Source organism: Stegodyphus dumicola, chromosome 1 (assembly GCF_044657685.1).
Source record: "Stegodyphus dumicola isolate Sdum_Otavi_A_Nest chromosome 1, ASM4465768v1".
Lineage (NCBI taxonomy): Eukaryota > Metazoa > Arthropoda > Arachnida > Araneae > Eresidae > Stegodyphus > Stegodyphus dumicola.
This window is the reverse complement of record NC_140768.1, coordinates 54,009,808-54,034,296: the sequence shown is the minus strand read 5'-3', so window position 1 is coordinate 54,034,296 and position 24,489 is coordinate 54,009,808. Positions and strand designations below refer to the sequence as shown.

The 24,489-nt window shown below is 30.8% G+C and overlaps 1 protein-coding gene and 1 long non-coding RNA gene across 2 annotated transcripts in view; one reads left to right on the top strand and one right to left on the bottom strand.

Annotated features, from left to right (window-relative positions):
- Nucleotides 1–1,839, bottom strand: part of LOC118187575 (uncharacterized) — a 117,237-nt gene extending 115,398 nt beyond the window's left edge. The window contains exon 1 of the long non-coding RNA XR_015040587.1: nt 1,816–1,839. This is a non-coding gene — a long non-coding RNA (uncharacterized LOC118187575). The remainder of the gene's footprint in view (nt 1–1,815) is intronic.
- LOC118187574 (locomotion-related protein Hikaru genki-like) overlaps nt 1–24,489 on the top strand; it is a 127,799-nt gene that overhangs the window by 73,542 nt on the left and 29,768 nt on the right. Inside the window, exons 3-7 of the mRNA XM_035357822.2 lie at nt 409–612; nt 9,117–9,377; nt 13,277–13,436; nt 16,597–16,745; nt 20,312–20,488. Of these exons, the coding sequence (XP_035213713.1) occupies nt 409–612; nt 9,117–9,377; nt 13,277–13,436; nt 16,597–16,745; nt 20,312–20,488 (951 nt within the window). The remainder of the gene's footprint in view (nt 1–408; nt 613–9,116; nt 9,378–13,276; nt 13,437–16,596; nt 16,746–20,311; nt 20,489–24,489) is intronic.

The window sequence follows — 24,489 nt, the reverse complement described above, 5'->3', positions numbered from 1 at the left end:
TCGTGCTTTGTACAATGGTTTGTAGCATAAGATACAAATCTGATATATCGTATGCTTTGTTGTAATCAAATAACCTACCCTAAATTTACTCAAAATATTATTCAAATTGAAATTATTAGTCGCCAAAATGACCATTTGTGTTTTATATCTTCTGTCAGAGTAGGGTTAAAATATTATTAAAATCATTCAATAACATACTCTGAAAATTATTCTTTACCTTATTCTGAGATGTACTTAATTATTTTATTACGTGTCTAGAATAAACATTTAAAGAAATCAAGCCAGTAACGAACTTTCTCGAACCAAATGTGTGTCATTTTTCTATTACAGTCCGATTCATTAACTTTCTTTAAAAATTCTAGTTCAGAGCTTTATGAATTCTCTATATCTGAAGACAAAATATTACAGGTTTGACAGAACAAACTGTAAGTCGGGAAGGTTGTTCTCCTCCGGAAGTAATCGTAAATGGTAGTGTTGTGGCGGAAAATAATAACGACTTTTCCACCGTCCAGGAGGTCCAGTTCGTCGGACTGGTTGGTAGACGTGACCAGAAAAGAGTTTGCAAGATCAAGTGCCTGAATGGAGTTTGGGTCGGACCTTATTGCACTGAAGGTATTAATTACTCTGATAATTATGGCTAAATTCTATTGAAACTGTTATAGTACGGGAGATTCTTCTACACAGAACTATAATATTAAGTTTACTAAAATATTTTCCGCTTTCCTAGTTTCCCTCTTCGAAATTTTCATTTTTTATTTCCAAATTTTCCTCTTTAGTATAGTTTTCAATGATTAAAATGCATATTTAATGGAATTGTTAAATTAAAAATTTACACTTTCTATGTTGATTTAATAGTCCTTCTCTTCAAAGTACATTCAATTATATAAAATAATAATTCAATAAATAACATTCTTCAAAATGCTATATATTTAAAACTGCATCTTTTTTTTTTCTATTTACTGTTCATGTTTGAAATACTAAGGATGAATACAGCTTTATAATATATTAGTTTTGATTACGTATTTAAACTTTAAATTCACAAGCTTATTTTATTATTATATTATCATTCAAAATATTCAAACTTACATTTATAACTAAAATTATTTGTCAATATTGTTGAGTATGGTGCACAAAATTACACCCAAGAAAATAAGAAACTGAATTAAATAAACAAACTTCTGTAATTTATAAATAAAATCTGTGAAGAAATGCAAAACCTTGTGCCTAAAGTCCTCAGTTTTACGAAACTGAAACTTATATAAATTTATGGTTGGTTTGAAAACTGTTAATGTAAAATGCAATGACATACTACTAATAACTAAAAGAAAGTATTGTGTTTATAGCCTTTACTAATATATCATAGTTCGGAATTCAGTAAAATTTCATATTTTCTGTCAAGAATTTTAACACAGAAAGCGAAAAAGGAAGTAACATTTAATAATAACGACATATAACGTTTACGTTAATTTAGTTCGTAATTTCATATATATGAATACTGGAACAACTCATAGTTTAAAAAAATATCAATGAAAATCGAATTCTAAATGTTAGTTTTTAATGATAATAATAATAATAGCAGCAATTATTTTGATAGCCAGTAACATTTTAATAATAGATCCTATGTAAAATAATAATAAATTTTCTAGCAACAACAATACATACATATATATATATATATAATGTTAATTAAATAATAATAAAATAGAGAAGAAAATTTTAGAAATTAATTGAATATTACAAGAATAAAAATATTCAAAATCAATTACTTTAAAAATGATTATAAAATATGAATATATATAAAATTCCAAAACCTACCAGAATTAGAGGAGCGACAACCCAGATTAGATTATTTTTTGAAGCAATTCACTTCTCATGGAATCTCTGTGATGCTTTAAAAATAATCTTTGACATTTATCCTGAGGAAAAGCTTTCAAATTATTCCATGACTTTGTTCTTTTCAGTGTAAAACATTTCGTGCAAAAACCAGTTCTCAATGAAATCATTCCTTTGTCAGACATTTGACCTTGAAATTTAATAACAAAATGAGTGACAATCATCTTTCTGACGTGAATGGTAAAACGCTTTGACGTTGCATAACAGCATGTTCAGAATGGAAACTTTTACATCTGTTCTTATTCATTCAAACATTGTTATTATGAAAATTCTGAATACTTTGTTTGCAATCTTTTTTCATTTTACATCCACCGTCATAGTATAAATCATTCATTAACATCAATTAGAATTAACTTTTACTTTAATTGTTCAAGGGAAATCTGTAGAGAATTTCATAGGGTTTCGAAACCACCGTTAAATACGCAACTGAATTTTATTTCTGAATTTTATATAACTGTAGTAAGGCTCAAAATGTCATTATTCATAGTGGAAAAAAGTCTTATTTTCAGCAGGAATCGTAAAATCGTAAATCTTCCAGATATTTCTTCTCATTTATCAGTAGAAGAAACTTCATTTATTCTAATAATAAATAGCCTTTATATTATTATAACAGTATATGATATTTTTAAAACATATTTCATTCCTTAGGAATTTCCGCCATCATCATTTATTAAATTACATAAATTTGTATTTTCCGAGTTTCAGTTTTAATTCACATTAGGGTAGTCTACTTTATCTTTCACTGTCATTAAATAGAAATTATAATAAAATTATTTTAGTTCATCCCAAATTTTTAATGCAGGCTTTCGAAATATGTTTTTTAATAATATAACAAAACTTTTAAATGAAATATATTAATGAAACCACTTTTCTTTCACAGACATTGCACAAAATAATTCCTTAGAAAAATACTTTAATCAAACATTTTGTAGACAATATATATGTATACACGTACTGAGTGACCAAAATATTAATGACACCCACTTTTTTAACCTGAACCAATCGGCGAAGGATATAATCCAGAAATTGCTTACATTATGCATGCTTATCTTAAAACTCCTGACTTATATAAAAGTAATTCTTTTGAACAAGGCATTATCGTGGGTACAAGAGAGCTCGATTCAAACCTCTTTGAAATGGTTAGTTCTCTAGGCTATCTCGAACAGCAATATTTAAAGAGTGATGGTTAAGTGAAAAACATTTTAAACTGCAAGGGCTATTTCAGACGGAAAATGATGGTGAAAGAAAAAGGTGAAACGTAGCTAGTAATAATTGCCACAGTAACACCAGGGTAAAAATACAACAGCATAATAACTTGATACAGTTCAGGTACATCACAACTTCGAAAGCACAACACGGAGAAAGTTGGAACGAGAAGTTTTTAACAGTAGAAGATTATCAATTTGCCTATGCTACCATTTATAAATAGAAACATCAGGTTACTATGAACCTAGGAGCACCAAAACTGGGCCCTTGATTAATGGAAAAAAATTGCATGGTCTACTGATTCTCGATTTCTGCTCTATTATGCAAATGCTAAATCAGAATATGATCAAAACAGAACGAATTCATGGACCCCCTATAGACTAATGAAAAATATTTAAGCTGGTAATCGTGAAATTATGGTCTGTGGAATATTTTTCCTGAGTACAGTGAGTTTCGGAGTTCCTTAATGCATATGAAAATAGTTCTCAACACTACAGGTTATCTCAGTATCGTTGCTGATCACATATGCTTGTTTTTCGCTGAGAAATTCTCTGATGAAAATAGTCACTTTCAGCAGCACAATGCGCCTTGTCGGCATATATGGTTGATATCAAATTCATTAGAAGAGAATGATTCGAAGTCTCAATTGCTTTCTAGCCTAGCTCAGATTGTTAATCTCAGTCCTATTCAGCATTCGTGGAACTAACAAAGAAAATTTCTTCAAAACTTGGAAAGGCCACTCATCCAATCTGAACGAAATTAAGCAGGTATTATGTCAGCATGAGTAATATTCCGCAGTGATGATATCAGCACCTTTATAGCCAAAAAATATTGGTTGGGATTGAAGCTAAAAGTACAACTTTGTATGGCTACTGAGTAAATAAAGTATTTAAAGACAAAAAAATTATACTAAAAAATAATAGATAAAGTTTTTAAAGACAAGTTTAAAACGTCTATTGGTAAATATAAAATGTTCAAAATTCTGTTGCTCAAAGTTGAAAATTCTGTTAATAAAGATAAAAACTTCAGTTCAAAATGTTAAGCAGAAACAGATAATAATCAACATACTGACCGTTTATTCAGGTAAGAATATATAACATTTTAATAAGATCAAAATTCATAAAAACGGCAGTAAACAAAATCAAAATGGGGAAATTACCTCATATGCCTTATTTTACAAGTACCATTGTAAAATAAGCCAAGCAATCCACATTTTTGCAGTAATATTGTAACATCTGTTCGGGATTCAAACTAACTTTATGATGTGAATTATCATAAAATCAAGCTGTTGCGTTAGTTCGGCGAAGTGAATTATCACTATCAGAGTATTTAACCATCAGACAAATAGAGACGAGTATTTAAGTTTATTCTAACTAATCACTTGTGAGTGTTTAAATTAAAATATACAAACATAAAGCTACCAGACAGCCTGGACATCCTTTTGATACAAAGCTTCCTTTCTTAAACAATAGATATAAATTCAACACTTTTAATTTGAACTAGGCAGAGAGTACAAGAGTTTCTAGATCGCGACATAATTTCGAATACATACAACAATATCTAACGTATTTCCTACAAGAACAGCTTTAGCGTCGCCAACAGTCTTTCTCCTATAGACAAACCAAATTCTCTCACTGCTATTCATAAAATTCTGCACTTTACAGTGAAACTGCTTGCCTCACAAAATCTACATAAATTCTCTAATAAGCTTACCTCTTGACGACAAGATGCAAAAAGGAAAGAATTAAATTACTATATAATATTTCGTTAGGCCACGATATATTAAATTAGATATTACTGCGAAAAGAAATTGACTGCGCATCAGGAAGTCAAATGCAAGATACAATCAAAATAAAAACAAAAAAATGTGAAAATCAGTTCTAAAACAAATTTAAATAATTACGAAAATCAAACCTGAAAAGGTTCAGATTTTAAGGATCGTACGAAAAGGTTCTTTTAAATAAGTTGTATGGTTTAAATGGAATTGTATAGCTTAATCTCTTGTTTCCTGTAGTCATATTTTCCAGGGTATTTTTTTAAACAAATAGTTTTAAGCACCGATACCGACACGTTTATACACAGTAGCACCGATACCGACACGTGTGTCGGCTGAGTCAAAGAAAGTCTATGTGAAGAAGGAAAGGCTCCATAGACGTAATGTGACCGTCGAACCTGTTCGAACTTCGACATCATTAATAACAAGTTTAAAATTTCACATTAATTCTGAACTTCGACATCATTAATAACAAAGTTTAAAGTTTAATATGGTTTATTAGTAGAGATTATTACTGGATATGGCTCAGAAGGAATAGCGAAATATTTTACAGGATATTAGATGAATATACATTTAGACTAGAATGAGAAAAGTTCATATCTTCTGTATACTTAAAAAGTGAAAAAATATGTACTGTAATTCTATAAAAATATTTCATGTTATTGCATGATTACATTACATTTCATGTGTTCATGCTTAAGTCAGATATAATAAGTAAATGCAATTTTATTTAAATCTGTCAGATTAAAAATTTAAAAATAATATTCTTAAGAACAGTATCTATTGCTTTTAACCATTTTGTTAATAAAAAAATAATATCTTCCACTTTTCCGAATGGCAATAGACTCGAATGAAAAACAACACAAAATCAGGAAATCAAGTAAACAACACAAAATCATGTTTCGAGACTAACAGACCTTTTAAGCTAAAACTAAGAGGTAATGGATATTGACTGGAACAATTTAAACCTTATTCAATAGGGATCGCATAATAATCAATTCAGTCAATAGGCTATATTTCTGATGATCTGTCATGAACTAGTGACTAGCAAAATCAATATGTGTCAAAATTCTAATTAAACAGCAGTTAAATTACACCAAAAATATTATCTGTTATCAAACTTTATTTCTATTTTTAGCTTAATTTAGTTAAATTATTATTTTGACGCATTTACCAACGTTGCAAATCATTAAATGCCTTTCAAGATAAACTATGAAAAACAACCCGTTCATTTATTATTATAATTTAGTGCTCTATGAAGAAAACATAATATTCAGATTAACATTCTTTATGTCTTACTTTTCATTCTTATTTTCTCTCTGTCTTGCATTTGCCGTACCTAAGTTCTATTGACAGTGAGAAGTATCTCATTTTAGATTCCACATGTATTGCTTTGTTTAGTATTTTAATGCAAACAATGCATAGAAATTTTCTTATTTTATTTTCGTTTTTGCTCTTTTATTAGTACTTGAAATTTCTAAGGCTTTTTGTTTCATTATGGAGGATTGTTATATTGGGTATCTTCTTTTTTCAATTAAAATTTTCAATCATGCATATGAAAGAGTTCTCTGGCTCTCTCTGTAGATAATTTAATGCTATGAATATTGAATTAAATCACAAGAGCTAAAACGAAGACTTAATAGCAATTCCAGTATCATTTAACGAAATAAAATTACATTTAATAGTAGTAAATTGTATACAGCACCGCTTTCCTGTCAAAGTATCTGAAGTTCTGTACTTGCCGAAAGCTGATGAGCAAAGGCCCTCTCAGTGCAAGAGAACAGCGTTTTCCCTACTTCTTCATTCCTTTCTGGATCTTGTAATTTCGAATCATTATAACAGAAATTAAATTTTCTAATTCTGCTAATTAGGAGAGTGTGATAACCTGACTCATTATTCATACGGCTAACGAAAGCAAAAGAGAAGAAATATTTATACCAACAAAACTTTTGAGCACAGATCTTACAAAAGATGGAACTCTAAATCTTAAAAAAATTAATAAAATTCATGAATGTGCAAAATGTGGAGTAGCAACGGAACTCTTTCTACCCATGGGTAAGCTTAGACAGTATCATATAATAATATTCATTGATTTTGAAGCTAAAGCAATTATTCTAAATTTACGATAAAGCGTGAATGTGCGAGTGAGTTTGTAACGGTTTTACGTTATTTTATTCTCCGTCTCATGAAACTTGTACAGGATCAGAAGCATTTGTTCTGTCGTCGTTATGACGCAGTTCCATATTGCATCACTTGCACAATGCAAGTTGCTTGTGAACTGTTTTAGTTAATTTTTTACTTTTATTTCCATTGATAAACAAGCATATAGCATTAAAAGTTCAAATTTTCCTAGTTTCATTCGTTTATTTTATACTAATTAATTTTACAATAAGGTTTTGAAATTATCATGAAAACACCATTCAGCCAAGCGTCTCTTTAGAACTTCCCCTATCATCGCTTCGAAAAGAAATATTCAGGTCTTTAATTAGCTGAATTATTTGACATTACTATAGACAGGCATGACATTTAAATTCTGCAATAAATGTATAGTATGTAACATATATAACATATGCGATAAGCAAATCATGTAGATTTTTGTGTTCTCCTTCCCTTATTCTCAATGAGTAACGCTCATTTGTATTCAGTGGATAAATGTTATTAAATCCTTTTAGGTGTTCTGTTGAATACGGAACTCATTCATTCACGATTACATTCAAAGAATACAGAACAATTGTTGTCATAATGTTTACTAAGCATCAACAGTTGAAGATTCAAATAGATCCTCGTACCATCCTTCGCTAATCATTGTTTAGTTTAGGATATTATTTTGAATAGCACTTTTATTTGTAGTTTATCATATTGAGGATTAAAAGTGAAAATTTCTCCATGTTAATAACACATATTTATAATGCAGATGTATTATAGGTGCAATTTGAGTTTTATGAACTTTGAAATCCATAAAGTCAAGCACAAATATCTCATCAGCGACATTATCATATCACTTTATAATTCCGTTTTGAATAAAATGCTGTTTTCAGGGAAAAGAATTTTGTTTAATCCATAATCTATGCACGACTAATACTTGTTTATACGTGAAAAGAGCAATTTTATAGAAGCAAGTAACATACACTTAAATATTTGAAACGAATTTTTACACGATTTTGGCTTTATGTGAGTTAGATACAAGGTCCAATTCCTAAAAAACAACTTTTTAACAATCCTAATTTCAGTTTACTTCTGAAAATATATTATTGCTTGTGATTATGTTTTCGGAAGTGCTTTTTGGCTTACGAAATGTACTAAGTACAATTTTCGTTCATCAAATTGTCAAAATTAAATCTTCACTGTTTTGCTAGAGAATAAGTTTTCTTTTCATTATTCTATAAAATCGATAAAAATTCTTTCTTTTTGAAATCGAAACCTTACTTTAATGTAATTAAGACACAAAAACACGCCGAATAAATACTAATTCAGAAGTCAAACAACAAAAATCAGCGTTATATTTACAAAATTTTGACAGGACTAGTTTCGATGGTTTTACCGAACCACCATCTTCAGCTGCAAAACCGCAAATGAACAAGATAGGAAATAATGATTAGATATGGAAATAATGATAAGATAAGAAAGCCTGGACAAGAATAAGCAAGTGGCGCCATCTGTTGGCGAAACCAGAACTAAAACATAATTTCTCTAAAAGCCGAAGGCAAATTTGGATTGGAATTAGGATCGTTAACTAGAACAGAAAGATTTTTATGAATGTGAAATGCCTCTAGAAAATCCAGTTCTCCAATGGAAGATGTTTTTTGAATAATTTTGGCAGCAGAAAAATTGAAAGTGTGATTTTCGGACCAACAATGTTGAGCAACAGAAGACTTCTGTGTTTCCTTTTTTCTAACTGTGTTTCCTTTCTTCTTACATGAATGTGCTCTCAAGCAAATTTCATAAATTTATAGAATCAAAAATGTGTTCGTAGATTTAAATGCATAAAAACCCAACAATGGTTTGACTATAATTTGCTTGAAATCAACTTACTGTTTATGTTTATTCATATCTGGAACCACTTATCTATTTTTATCGCTTTCTGTCTCCCTTTTTTCAAGAGGTCATCTTCTCTGTAAAAATCAGAATAAGCATCTAGCATAAAAGTGCAAAATTTTAATATCCTTATTATAAATGAAAATTATATTTAAGTTCATTTTAGTATTGAAATGTTGGCTAGAAACCTCTTTGTTTTTGACACCAGATGGAAAAACCCTGAAACAAATAATGCGCCGCTGTACTATCCGGTTGACTGACGCTGAGCTTATCGGAGTTACAGATGACGGCCGGACGTTAATGCCTGACGTAGAAATATCTCTTCCCCATGACTCGGAGATTCATCTACGCTGCGTGGAGCCAGGTCTGTACAAATTTATCGGCAATGACACTCTTTTCTGCGATGATGGAACGTGGACAGACGACTTACCATACTGCGTCGCCACTACCATGCATCGTAATTTCTCAAGTAAGTTTACGTCCCAAATTTTCTATCAGTAATAAACATTTTCGTCATTTTATATTGAAAATCATCCGCTAGTTGAACCGTTCGACGTTACTGACTTTGTTCTCTAAATGCAGAACATATGTAACATATACACATGTTTGGCTTCAAGCGTTGGCGACATAGGCAGCCGCCTAAGTCGCTGATTTACAAGCGATGATATTCTTACCTACGACAATTAAATAAAGATATATTTTTCTTTGAGAATTGATAATTTGCGTGGGAAATTAACTCCTAGAGTACCAAAATTGCTGGACCCGAGCTTGCATTCACGCATTACTATTTTTTTTTTTTTTTTACTTATTACGTGCTCCGCCCTTAGGCACTACACGGAAAGAGAGGATACCCATGTAAGTCTTTGTAAGGGAAACTGGTTCGCATCCACGTTACACATGGGGAAAACCACGAAAACGCCCATGCAGTCAGACCATTCGGCGGGACTCGAACCCGGGACCGGATTACCACTTTTCAGCGGCTTTTACCGCTCGGCCGCTGGTGACCCACGTATTACTATGGCTCAAATATAAGATGATCCTGTATATTTTAAAAGTTCTATAACATAAAAAATTACTCTTTTTAAGAATGTTCTCATATATATACATGAATCTGTTATTTTGAAAGATTGTGTGAAAGATAGGTATTTTACAGGAAATAGAATTAAATAGTCTAAATATTGCAGTTGGTGTAAAAATAAATAATCATGTTAAATTTCAACTCTAATATTAAGGGAGTAATAGAAAATTAGTTTAACATATTTTCTTTTTCTATATAATTTTATTTTTTCTTTTATTTTAAAAGGTCTTGTAATCTTAACATTAAGATAAATATATGTGAGGTAGATATAACTGTGTAATATACCTCTAAATTACTATTCATATTCTGACTATTATCCCACATGAAATGAACTGGCAATAATTATATTAGAATTTTAAAAAATTTACGTCGATTATATAATTTTTTCATTTTTATAATTTGCCCATCTTATTAATTTAAGTTGTTCGTAAAAATGTCTTCACAGTTATTCCACAGAAGGTCTTTCGAACTTTATGGAAATGATTTTATAATTAATTTTTATGCATAAATGTATTTCGTGCATTTTATTCCTCTCTCCTTGGATCGTTTCCAGAATCTTTTCAGTGTTCTGGAATGCCGTACTCCTCAGGCTCAGGCTCACTTCAACAAACCGAAACCGCAAAAGTCCATTGAAGCGTCAGGTGATTTTATAAGGTATTTCATTAAATGAGATACATTTTATTTTTCTTTTTATTATTATTATTTTACTTCGCTAAATAAGCAACTGTCGACTTAGAAACGTGTGACTAGAGGCTTTGCCTATACGAAGTTCAATTTTACTGATGTCCTTCCCATATAAAGTTGGAAATTCTTCTTCAAAAATTGGTTTTAAAATATTCTGCTGAAAGTAAAGTGAACTGCTTTTAGCCTTATATGAGTTTTTATTTTACAAAATCATGCAACTCTCATAAATCCTTAATAAAACTTTTCTGAACCTAGATGAAGCCATTTTGTAGGTCATTTTTGTCGGTTGAGCCGCAAAAAATCAATCTTTTTTTTTATTAAAATCACTTAAATATACTCATGCCTAATCGAGTATTACAGCAAATATTCATTTATCAGTAGCTACGTATTTTTCATCTAATTTTGTACAATGTATTTTTTTCCGCAATATGCTTTGACAAAAATGAACTTTCAGTTTAAACATAATTTTTATCCTCAAATCTTTCTGAATGATTTTACTTACACAGCCAGAAAACATTCTCAGTTCCGATAAAATAGATCTTTGAATCTATGGATTTTCTTTCAGGATCAGAGACTTCATTTTCTTGATTAATTACCCACTTTCGAACACTTTTATGATGCGGTTTTGCGACCATTTTTTCATTTTTACTTTCAGCTAGATGCTTTTTCCATTTCACACTTAATATAATTAAAGTACTTTTCTTTGAAGTACAATAACCTCGATTTTTACGTTGCTTAACAATTTGTTAATCCGAGAATTTTTCCTTGGAAAGTGCATTTACGTAATTTCTGAGCCATTCTTCAAATTTGACGCCACTTCCAAAATAAATCGCTTATTCTGCACTGCACTCAAAACAAAACGGTAGCAGACGATTATACTGAACTAACGAGAAAATTTAAATAGAAAATAGTTTCCTTAAAGTGTGAATGACCTTCTATATGTTATAAACAACTATAAAATTGCTTATCATAAGAACTATAAAATTGCTATAAAATTACTATCAAACAACTATAAAATTGCTTATATAAGTATTGCTTTGATATTCAACTATCGAAACTTATTTAATTTTAGACTTCTCAATTTAGTTAACATTAAAAAATCAGGCTTGGTGGCAGTGTTAATTCTAGTTTAGTAGGAAAGTACAACACAACATTTTTAATTCGAGAACCACTGTAGAGAGATGAGCTTGGAATATGCTGTTGAAGGAAAATCGATCGTACTCTTACTTGGACTGAAATTGAAACCTTCAGATTACTGGTTTAATGTACTATTTATCTGTTATAATACAACAGCGTCTGAATGGAATACCATAATTTCTTATATTACCAACTGGACATCTAGATACTACCATATATTTTACAGTTAACTCTCGATATAAAGAGTTAAAAAAGACTTGGAATTTGTTTTTCTTACTCGAATTTGTTTTTAAGTAGAAAACGCCTTTAGAATACTTTCTTGATTGAACTGAAGCGAATAGCATTATCAATAGCTTCAATGACTTTTATGTTTCGCTCAAATGACAGAACTTCACGCTTTCTTAGCACGCTATATGCACATGTAAATTTTTATTACCCAAATCTCCTTTGGGAAGAAAACACAACATAACAAAATAACAATTAGTGAATAAATTCTAATTAAATCAACATTTCTTACAGTCTTTCATCATATAGACAGATTAAAGAACGATTATATGTTAATGCTTTGTATTAGCAAACTCAGTTTTGAGACGACAAAAATTAATATGCCTGTTCGAAATCCATTGTAAACTAATTTTTCTCTAGACTTAAGTCTCTATGACATCTGCTTCCGCTACGCGGGAGTGGCCGACGAAAGGGACATTTCTAAGAACCCACATATTTCCACAAAACCCACATAGCTAGGTTACCATTTTCACTTATTACAAAGACTTGAACGCCAAACAGTAATCGATTATCGCTCAGATTGGGATCGCATGATCCTTCAGAAGTAGAACTTTCGTCTGATTGGTTGATCTGTACGCGGGGCAGAGTTGCAGACGGTACATTTTTGGCGAAGTTTCAAAATATCCCGCGTAGTCAGGACATGGTTTCCGTAACTAGCCGGAACTGCGCTTCCAGCGGAGCTTTTTCTTCTAGGAACCATCCCTTTCGAATCAATGCTATCAGAATCTCGTTTCTCAGAAAAGTCCTGTCTAGCAGGGACCGTCGCTAGATGTGATAATCCCTTTAGTGTAATCTGCGCCAGAGGTAGAATTCCAGAAGTATCTCTTTTGTATCTGGAACTTGAGAGAAGATGATAGTTTTTCCTCTCTTTAGTTTTGAGGGGTAAGAGTAAAACCAATTAAATCATTGTTTTCAAACGGATTTTCAAATTTGTCATGTGAAAAATATAAGGAGTACGCATAAATACGAACGTATTAAAGATTATTTGAACTTTTTTAATAGAGTTAGAATTTTCTTAATTTTTAGAACTTAAGAAATTTGAGTTTCTTAATTTCTTTAAATGCAAGATTTGTTTATAGTTTAGCATTATTTCAAACATACTTTTATTTTTCTTTCTTATATCTGAGTTTCTTGCAAGAATGTAGACATTAATAACGGACTGAACTAATCAAAGTACTTTTCAGTGCAAGCTCCTCCTACAATTCTTTATCATGTTGTATCTGGAGACGCAGGGCTGACAGAAAACGGTTCCATTGTAGTTTTTCCTGGTACTATCATCAACATTGATTGCATCTTCCAGAGACAGTATGGAACTCCACAGTGGTCCTGGACACCTACGCACAGGTTATCATTGATTATCTTTCATTTATTGCACATATAACTTTTCCATATTTATTATACGTTTACAGATTTTTTCCCTTCTAAATACCCAAATTCCAGAGCCTTCATATCAGAAATCGCAGCTTCTTTTAATAAATAATTCCTTTTCGCCGAGTTACTCCAAAAAAGCCAAAAGCAAAGGTTCTAATTTAAAAAGAATGATATGAAATCTTGCATAAAAAATTCACAATACTTTAAAGAATATTTGAATATCAGCAATAGCATTTCATTTTAAAAAAATATCTGTAATGTAAACATATAACGCAAACGTTTTAAATTTCTTTAAATATTTGCTTTGCTTTGGATTGATTGATCATTTACTTTTGCTTTGGATTGTTTGTTGTTTTGGATTGATTAATCACTGGTACGTCATATTTACTTATAATAAAATCTCTGACTTTTAGTCTGCCTGATTTCAAATTCCAGTTTTCAAAATAGGTGTCTAAATAGAAAGAAACATTTAATCATTTTAACGAGAAATGGTTATCGTTTCATTTCAAATCCCGATAAAAGTGCTTAAACTATTTTTGAATACTTTGAGAAAATTTAATCTTTCTATCATGTTTATAAAATTAAGAAGCTAATTAGGGAAACTGATGAATTTCAGGATTGTTAAACAATGAAATTGTCAAGCACATTTATTTCTCGAAGTACTTCAAGTTATTTAAATTCAAAATCTTCAAAATCAAACCATTCAAAATCTTTGAAAATTCATTTCTGTGAGATTTTCAACTTTGAAAGTTAAGGTAATTATAAATAATTTATTTTCCACTACTGTGTACATCACTGACAGCCATCTGGTGCTCATGAATTACATGCGGCTGCTGAGGCTCTTTCTGCGACCCACGCCTAGGATCAGAATTGTTTATTATTGACAGAATTTTTGAAATTATTCTGTTTTCATGCTTCTAACCATCTTAAGACTGTTTCCAAAGATATTTTGAAATTATTGTAATAACCTATGTTTTTATGTGTTAATAAATAACCATATAGTATATCAATGGGTCTCGCTAATCTATTATTTAAGTAACAGATTACCAAGAATGTAGTTAGTATCGACAAATTTTGTGCTTACGCGAGGAAGCTTACTTATGTTTGTCTAGTTATTTTTGTTGGTAAATTTTTTAGCTAAAATGGACCAAAATTCTATTGAAGACCATATTTTCTTATACAAAACATTTTATGTTTGTGACTGGAAGCATACGGAAATCCTCAGGAAGTGGTCTAGTAGGTTTAAATGCTAGATGCAGAAAGTTGCAACAAGTTCTTGATAATGAAGTTCACTTCTGATGCCTACCACGAGCTCTGGATCCAAGACGCATGGCTGTTGTCTAGACCATATAGAAAAGGCAACAGGCCACATGGAACTCCTCTACATTCAACAGGCAACGTCCTGAATATGTCAAAAATCATTGTGACAATTAACAACAGTGCCATCAAAAACGCTCATTGAATCTCTTTGGCGAAAGAATTCTTGGCGTCTGTACAGTCTTGAATTATCGAACGTTTTCTCCTGGAGACATGTTTAAAATAAAATCTACAGAAATATATCAAAAAGCTATAGATTATCTAACAGAATAGAGATATCAAGTCTGATAAAGTAAGTTTAAATGGTCCAACTCAAGCCGCTGATCGAGAACTCCAACTGAAACGTCATTCCATTAATCTTCTCAAATGACAATCATTTTGATGAAGACTTTTAGTTTCTTTCTCTGAAATAATCTTTTTCCATTACAAAATTGTTCAATTTTTTGTTCACAATCGAGATCCCGTGAAACAACTCATTTGTTAAACCGATATATGCTAAACATAATACATTGTGCAACCTACGACCCGAAAAAATAACTCAAATGGACTGTCGGGAACGCAGAAGTTAACCACCCCAGCTCTATATCAATATAATTTTATTTCTTCATCTTATGACAAAATAACAAATTTATAAAATTATGAATAAAGTGTGATCCATGATTTTTATAAGCATTTTCTAGGTCTGGTAATAAAGGTAGAGTGCAAAACTTTGAGGAAAAAAGCAAGTTTTCTGGTGTTATTCTACAGAAGTATAAAAGATATATGTATACATAGAGTAATTCAGAATAAATAATCCGATTTCAAATTTATATAATTTTAAAAATTAACAAAATAGAATGATAAATACTTTATGAATATATAATGAGAAAATGTCAAAGTTGTAATATATAAACCAGAAACGACCTTAGGTTTTTATTTAAAAAGTCCTTTTTGAAAAAAGGGATACAGTCTGAATAGCATAAATTCTAAACAGTTGAAAGCTTTTTGCTTATTGTCCTTTGCGCATTTTCAATAGGATGGCAGTAGAAAGCGGTGGATCAGATGATTTATTTTTAAGTAGATGATCTCCTAGTTCTCCAGATATGACTCCCTCGGTAGTTTCTTCCTTTGGAGATATGTTATACCCATAAACTTAAACGAACCTGAAAAATGCATTTCTATTGCTCCAGAAAACAACTACAACTGACATAGCGGAACATATTTGGCAGAAATTCTCATTTCGCTTTGATATTATACATGTAATTAAAAAAATTACATCGAACATTTATAAATAAAATTTTAACTTTTTTCCTTTATGACGATAATTATTAAAATTACAAAAATTTTAATTTCATGTACTCTTAAAATAGTTTAAGCAAGATTACATTACTTTTTTATGAAAATTTATGAAAAGCAAAAATAATGTTTTTCATAAATTTTCATAAAAAATTCTGTAAACTGCTGAAAAGATTCTGGATTTCCTTGCGATACCCTATTATGCCCCATACTTGAGTTAACGTCATTTGGTTTTTATAAAGAATTTATTACTGCAACCCAATTCGGTGAATATTTAGGTGATTATATAAAATAAAGTTTTAATTCATTCTATGTTCATTTCTTTCTTTCTGGGGACATAAACTTACAACTAATTTAATTGCAACTAAGGTCGCTTTTCATGAATTTTAATGGATGTTATTTAAAAACTAATAATAAATAAAGTAATAGAAAATAAACTTTTATTTGTGAAAATATCAGAAAAATCTTAGTACATTTATATTTTTCTCTGTTGATTTCAATATTCCATCCATAATTTACATTCATATTTCTGATTCCACAGACAATATCCGAGTTCTTGGGCTATTACTGCTGAGGAAAAGAACTGGAAGTTCCGCTTATCTATTTATTATGCTAAAGACCATGATTCTGGAACTTACACATGCACTACTCCTCATGAAATTAGTAATGAAGTTAACATAGTGGTCAAAGGTATTATGTGTCAACTCGTAACAAGAGATTTCCTTCTTGTAATAGTAAAAATTATCGCTTTATTTTATATATTTTGTTTTCTATTATTATTGTTACTGTTATTGTTATTATTATTATTATTAAACTAATTTATATCTTGTACTGTAGGATGTTTCTTATCAGAAAGTTACTAAAAACTGATAATGTCAATTTTCGTTTGACAGGTACGAGCACACATAAACAGTACGGGGGACACCAGCGATGTACCCTGGGTCAACTAGCAATGTCTTCCCATATTAACTAACCCTTAAAAAATTGCAAGGAAATAAGCAATTGAAGCTTTCCCCAAAGGATCTACAGTTTGCCTATCATGGAAACTGTGCAATCCCATCGTTCACCCCGCATTCAGTATTTATTAAAAATAATGATTTAGGACATAAACAGATTAAAATACAATTTTAGTACAATTTTAAACTCACTAATTAAATTTAGAACACCAGCATTGATTCAACAAAAATAACAGATAAATATAATAAGTAACAGATAAATGTAATGCTATAATGAACTCTACTAATAATACTGAAGAAGTGTCTACGGTTTTGAGAATAACATCGAAACGTTTCTTTCGCGGTTTTTTTAAAATATCGTAAGGACTAGATATTACTATAAGGGCCAAATTTTTATGAGCATCAAACGGCTTTACATAAAGCAGCTATTTCTAGGAAAATTCTGACGTCTTATGTCATGATCTTTATAAAAATACAAAGATGAAAATCTACATACTAATGAAGTATGGAATTGCTCTTCAGGATAATTAGATGCAAAAAAGTCCATTCCGTCTGAATATGGAATATAACTCTCTCACTCTTTTCCAAATTTAACAGAATGGCTCCTGAATTGTTCGATGGCATCTTTATCAAAATGTGAACCAACAGATAAACATGTATTTGACCACAGTATTTGTGTTGTAAACACAAATAGTTGTTGGATGACGAAGTAGAAAGGATAGCATTTTGCATTTCAAAGGAAGGGCGGTAATAAATTTAACATATTCTGAATTAGAAACTAATGCATATGACTTCTTAATGAATAACAAGCCGCATATCACATTCTATGAGTTACAAAAGTATAAATCTTTATGCAGGTTATTGTAGTTGCTCCAAACAATGTGACATGCGTCCAGTTTGCAGAAGTAGACAATAAGCGATTAGAAGGGATCATGTAATATTACGATATAAATTTTCAATAACACGATTTATACTTGGAAGAAGGATATTGAAACAACAATAGTGTTAAAAAATTAGCTTAATATTTTTTTTAATTTTCATTAAAGGTTTTTATTTCAGCAGGAATATCAAAATTCAGCCTTTTTCCTCGGGATGACTGTATCTCCTTCAGTGTTGAACCAGCATTAAAAAAATAGCATAACTCAATTAAGAGGCCACATGTAGACAAACACTATAATATATTTAAGATGACATTAAAATTACAGTTTCAAATTTTGTCTCTCTTAGAATACATCTTTTACATGTCATAGAATACCTCTTTTTCAGCCGCTCGTTGTAAGTTCGTTGTTAGAGTAGCGTTGAGTTGCAACGATAATTATGCGCGAAATTTTAAAGGCTCTGTTTTTAACAATAGGAAACAATGAATCCTTCTTCAATAGTCACCTTTCTTCAAACTACTTGATGTAATATTACTCTGGGAGCATGTTTCTATGACGATATCCGAGCCCTTAGATACGTGCGAAACAATATCAACTGGCCGGGATTATTTAAATGTCATTAAAAAGAATCCCTATCCTTTAAACTGATATAGTATTTCTGAAGCTCTAAATTGAAGAAATAGATGCTTCCTGCTTTCTATGACACAGCTTCTAATGTGACAGCTTCCTACACTTACGCAGCTTTCTCTGCTGTAGCTTTTTATGTCATAACAAGGTATGACACAACACAGCTTCTTATGTCATAAATTTTAATGATTATACTGTATTCGAATGACAAGAATGACGAATTTTCGCAGTAGGTATCGTTGTTCTTGATCCATAGTTTTTGCATTACCTCAAGAAATATGTACTTCAAATTTCTATGCACTTCAGTTTTCATAACTTTTACATATTCTATTTTACAAGCAGCAATAAATGTTTACTTTCATATCATGTTCAGCTTCTACAGGCTTATGTATCCTGACGATATTATTTACCAGTTTCTGAGAATACAGATGTTTAATGACAAAATATACTATGAACAATGTCTATCTCAGTGCTTTAAGCAGATATGGGATAAGGTCGAAATACGTATGCGACGAACTTATCAATGTCTTAAAATTGAAAGATGCATTTAGGCATATTTGGCATGTGAAACACAGAAATACTTTATAGATTCAAATTGTATCTAGAAAAAAAAAGGTGATTTAACAAAGTATAAAGTCAGAGGTCATGTAATTTTGGGCATTCATTGTAGGATTACTCTTTTATCATGCATAGAGTTTAAAAAAAAAAAAATTATACGTGTGTTCTGTGAAATTGAAGTCTCTTTCTGTTTTAATACCTTATGTTGTGAGTGGATATGTAGATATTACAATTAATTTTATTTCCCTCTATATTATTTTAGTGTACGTTTTTTAGAATTATTCTTCTTATGCTAATACTAACTTTTCCATTATGTTCTTAATACCAGTCCAATTACTTTAAATTGAAAAAAGCTTTTATTTATTACTTTAATTAATTTGATAACTTTTAATAGTTTTGTAAAAAAAAAAGCCCATAAATCTGATTTAGACGTAACGAAATCGTTCTTCTTGATCCATAGTTTTTGCACTACCTCAAGAGATATGTACTTCATATTTCTATGCACTTCAGTTTTCATAACTTTTACATATTCTATTTTACAAGCAGCAATAAATATTTGCTTTCATATCATGTTCAGCTTCTACAGGCTTATGTAGCCTGAAGATATTATTTACCAGTTTCTGAGAATACAGATGTTAAATGGCAAAATATACTATGAACAATGTGCGGAGCATATTAAATATTCTGTTTATTTCATATTTGTTTTAAAAAATCTATTTCTTCATTCTGTGCTCAAGACTCATTACCGATACACATAAATTATAATGTAGTATTTCATATAAAAACTACAAACTATTTTTTAGTTAAAACATTGGCCTTTATACGAGTAATCATTAGTTTTTTCTTGAAATATTCTCTAGAAAACATTACGAGCTTTTATAAGTGTCAAATATTTGAGAAAGAGACAAATATCTAAACAAAAATAAAATATATATCTGTAAAATTATAAATAGATAAATAAAATTTTATTTAATTTCCAGTTAACCGCGAATATGAAAGCAAAGCAAATTTACTCTTAATATTGCCTTAAAATACGATATTGAAAGAAAAATGTCAAAAGAATCATATGTTGAAGCTGATCTTACCAGTACGGTTAAGTTACAGGGAAAACGAAAATGTATCATTTAAAAGCAGCGTAAAACTACACCAGCTTTACGTAACTGACTCACTTTCTATATTTATTATGGAAATCTACTTTATGTCTTATTCAAAGCTATTTGTTTCTTTTTTAACCCAGATGTGCACTGTCCAGCGATACGTTCTGTGGATCACAATAGAGTGATGGCAGTAGAAGGCAACAGAATGCACAGCAAAGCACGATTTGCATGTATGGAAGGATATGAACTTGTTGGTCCAGAAGAAATAACTTGTCAAGCATCAGGACAATGGTCAGATGATGCACCCCATTGCGAAGGTATTTTGTATGAATATTTTGCATTCATTTGATCCCGAAATAAACATCTCACTCTTCAACTAATTTTATTTCAGCAATAATATTGTTAAAAATCCTCTTTGGACATTTTTCACTTAAAAATAGAAAAAGCTGAATCCTGATAAATTTTTTTAAATATTTTCATTCAGATGAATGCTTTCAGATAGCATGCAAATCTGAAACCATTACTATCTAAATGTTCAGCATTCCCACACAACTGAATTGAACATTTAAACCAAGAAAGAACGTTCTTCTCATAGTATAACTATTCATAGCTATTCATCTTAGCAAATAACACTGTAACATTAGGTATTTTTGGAAGCAGACAAGATGAAAAATGAGCAAATGCCTTCGGCGGGAGTCGAAGCACCGACTTCCGGAATACCGGCTCTACGTGCAGAACCACTACACCATAAAGGCACGCTAGGAAAGCGGGAGAAATATCTTATAACACTTTACATCACATATTTTAACATATTTTAAAATCCTCAGGATGGTACGTAATTCTCTTGAAAAATGGTATTATACTTCATAGCAAGGCAAGCAAAAAGTATAGGATCTGATCAAACTTATAGCTCTGCTTCTTCAGAAAATCTTAAAAACTGGTTTCTAAGTAAGAGATGTTTGCTAACAAAAAAAGAGAAGGAAGTTAGAGTGTTCTGCAATATTTCTGAGCTTTTAAAACTTATGTACTAATTATCAACTTCATTTTATGCATATCTGAAAAATCTTTCTAAAATGCAGTGTCTAACATTCTAGAAAAGACTTAGAATGGAATGGCGACAGTAGATTAATAAGCTTATAACTTAAAATAATAGGCTTATAATACAAGTGTAAATGACTAATAGGCTTGTAATAGTTATGTATAATCTAATACTGTATTAGCTTATAAAAGTATTAATATAGGCTTATAATAGTGTATTAGCTTGTAATAGTATTAATATAGACAAGTATAAATGACTAATAGACTAGTAGGTTTGCAATGTAAGTATGTAAGTATAAATGTAATCAAGTGAAGTAACTAATCAACTAGTTAAAACTCTAAATTAATGTGTTCATAGTTTATTTGTTTTCTATATTGAAACTTTTCAACGAACTACTTATTCTCGAAAATTTAAATTTAATATTTGTACGCAGCATTGCAACAGCGTAAGTTACTTGAGGCTGAAAGGAAATCCAGGTAACAAAAGTACTGTAAAGTCTATTTTACAAAGAAAAAAAGCATAGAGTTTTTATATATAGAATTTTAATGCAAAATACAGAAAGAAATTATTTCACAAATTTCTCGTCTAATAAAATCCCCTGTTCTAATTGAAAGATAATTTACAAAACAGAAAGTGAATTCATAAATTTCCTGTTTTATTAGAACTATCAGAATTGTAATATCTAATTTGCTGTAGAAAGCCGTGGCAGATATCCATATTAAACTTATGAATTTAAACTTTGCATTCTTTAGGAATATCTTGGCTTGGCAAGGGCTATATTTCTTCCACAGATTTTTCCAGGTCTAGCATCCTTTTTAATACTTGTTTATGTACGCACTAATGTACACTAATCGAATCAACCTATGGCGCTGCCTGCTATGAATCTAACTATGAATCAAACGACGTATCTAAATGCCACATCTAAATTTCTGCGAGCGGTGGTTCAGTAATAATTCTGTGATCAAATACTCAATCTAGTTTTAAAAGGATTTATTAAAATACTAAAATTAATCTAATCTAGAATCGAATCTAATGTTACATCTCATGAGCAGCGTTCGAGCTGCGTCATAACAAATCGAAATTCAAGTTCTCACTGTTGCCATTCCGAGTCAGAGAAAAGTTTCTTTCTAATCAAACCGGAACATCGGTATAGTGAAAGTTTCTAGTGAAACCGGAACAATACTCTTTCAGCATTACTTGATATTCTGCAGGTCAGCTGTACTGTTTCTCACGCAACAGCTGTATTAAAGGTTAAGGATATAATTACATCTACATTCAATAATCTATTTGTATTATATATGAACATCCGTAATTTCCCTGCCTCTAGATTCTTGTTGTTGCAAATATTTAGGAATCCCGACTGCGCTCGAGACATTTCTTGTCATGTTTGTTTCTTGCTTGTATGCGAGCTAAAGAAAATCAGGCTTGTTGTAAAACGCGCTTTGTTTCGTCTAAGCAGTATTGAAAGCAACCTTACTAGGTAGCTATCAAAGGCTATTACTAGGTACAGACAACGACCATGAAAGCATTGAATAACCAAAAATAGCTCTATTTGACCTTGTATAGACTATTCCGTTCGCTTTCGCCCTCATCTATGAGAGAATCAATGCAGAGAATTCAAGAACTGAGTACTTTATTTATGTCAGCTCATGTCTTTTGAAGACAAAGATTCCGAAGTTCTTGATACTTTGTATTCCTAGTTTTCCTCACATTGCTTTTGTACTTTTCTCACATTACTTTAGAATGTCGTACAAATACTACATTATTTTTTGTTTTTCACATTCAAAACAACGACATTACTTTTATTTCTCACATTACTTTTGTATTTTATTTTGTACGACAAAAAATTATTTGATACTTTGAAAATTAAAAATTTATAAAACTTTATATTGACTGTAAGTAATGTAATTTTCTTTTAAAACACCTATTAGAAATTCGGGTTCAATAAATCCTAGTAAACGGCAAAGAACCCATCTGAAATATTTTGCATTTACTGAAATTTCAAGTGAAAACTCTATCATGGAACTTAAATTCAAATCTTCTTCCGAATTCCTCTATGAGGTAAACAAGATTTTCTCTCTCGGTACAAAGGGAATTCAACCGTGAAATGTAAGAGTTCATACCCCTCTTTCCCCGAAGCTATCTAAAAAACCTTAAAACTCTATCTTTTTATCAGATTTTAGGAATTGGAAAGGGAAAATCCACTACATTTCCTTTCTTGAACAAGAAAAAGAAAAAAGTTCTCTTAGGAGCGAAGTTTGGAAGTACTCTTTTAAACCAAAGAAAATGAATGGAACCATATTTTTTTTTCTTTTCTGCTTTATTGTAGTAGTAAAATTGTCCAAATTTTGCAGAAGCTCATTTTCAAAAACCAGCAGAGTTTGATTTAGCTGTATGCATATATTAGAATTAATACACAAAATAATCCATAAAGAAATAATGATCTAGATATAATCACCGATACATTGAAGGCTCGTTTTTGACAACATCATAAATTTAATGACTTTTATTGCTCTTAATAAATGGCAGACATAAATATTTCTTATGATTGAAAGTTAAGATTGGTTGGCTATTCTGAGTAAGGCAAAATACGCACAGCATGCATACCAAAAGTGGATGCCTCTCTAATCGATGTTTTCAGGAAAGTTGGTTAACGGTCGCATTGCATATGGGGAAATAAATATAAAAGATTATCTGACCCTTAATAATACAACGCCATCAACAGAATGTTACTGATTTCTACTCAAATTTTTTGCGAAATTTAAATGTAAAAGACACATAAAATTTTGCCACGTTCTAAAGTATTTCTCCCGCCTTCTTAGCGTGCCTTCGTGTTGTAATGGTCAGCTCGACGCATATTAGAGGTGTCCGTGGTTCAAGTCCCGGGGCGGAAATTGCTCATTTTTCACTACTTCAGCTTTCATAAAATACCTAATGTCTCTACAGCGGTGCCCGAACTAAAAGGCGAATCGCCAAATCCTGGTGAAGATGATTCTCCATCACCAGGATTTGGTGATTGGGTCCCCTAATCCCCAGCAGCCCTTTAAAAGGGAGTATATAAGGTATTTCTCATTATATATAGGGCATTGCTCATTTTTCATGTCTTCTGCTTCGAAATAACCTAATGTCTCTAAAATGTTATAAGTAAATCTGCGGAACCACAGAGTCTTAAGAAATTTAACTGTTATATTTTTATTAATAGGTAGCTGCTTTATCCATTTTACAACACATAAAAAACAGAAAGTATGTAGTATTTGTATGTATGACATTCATCAAACC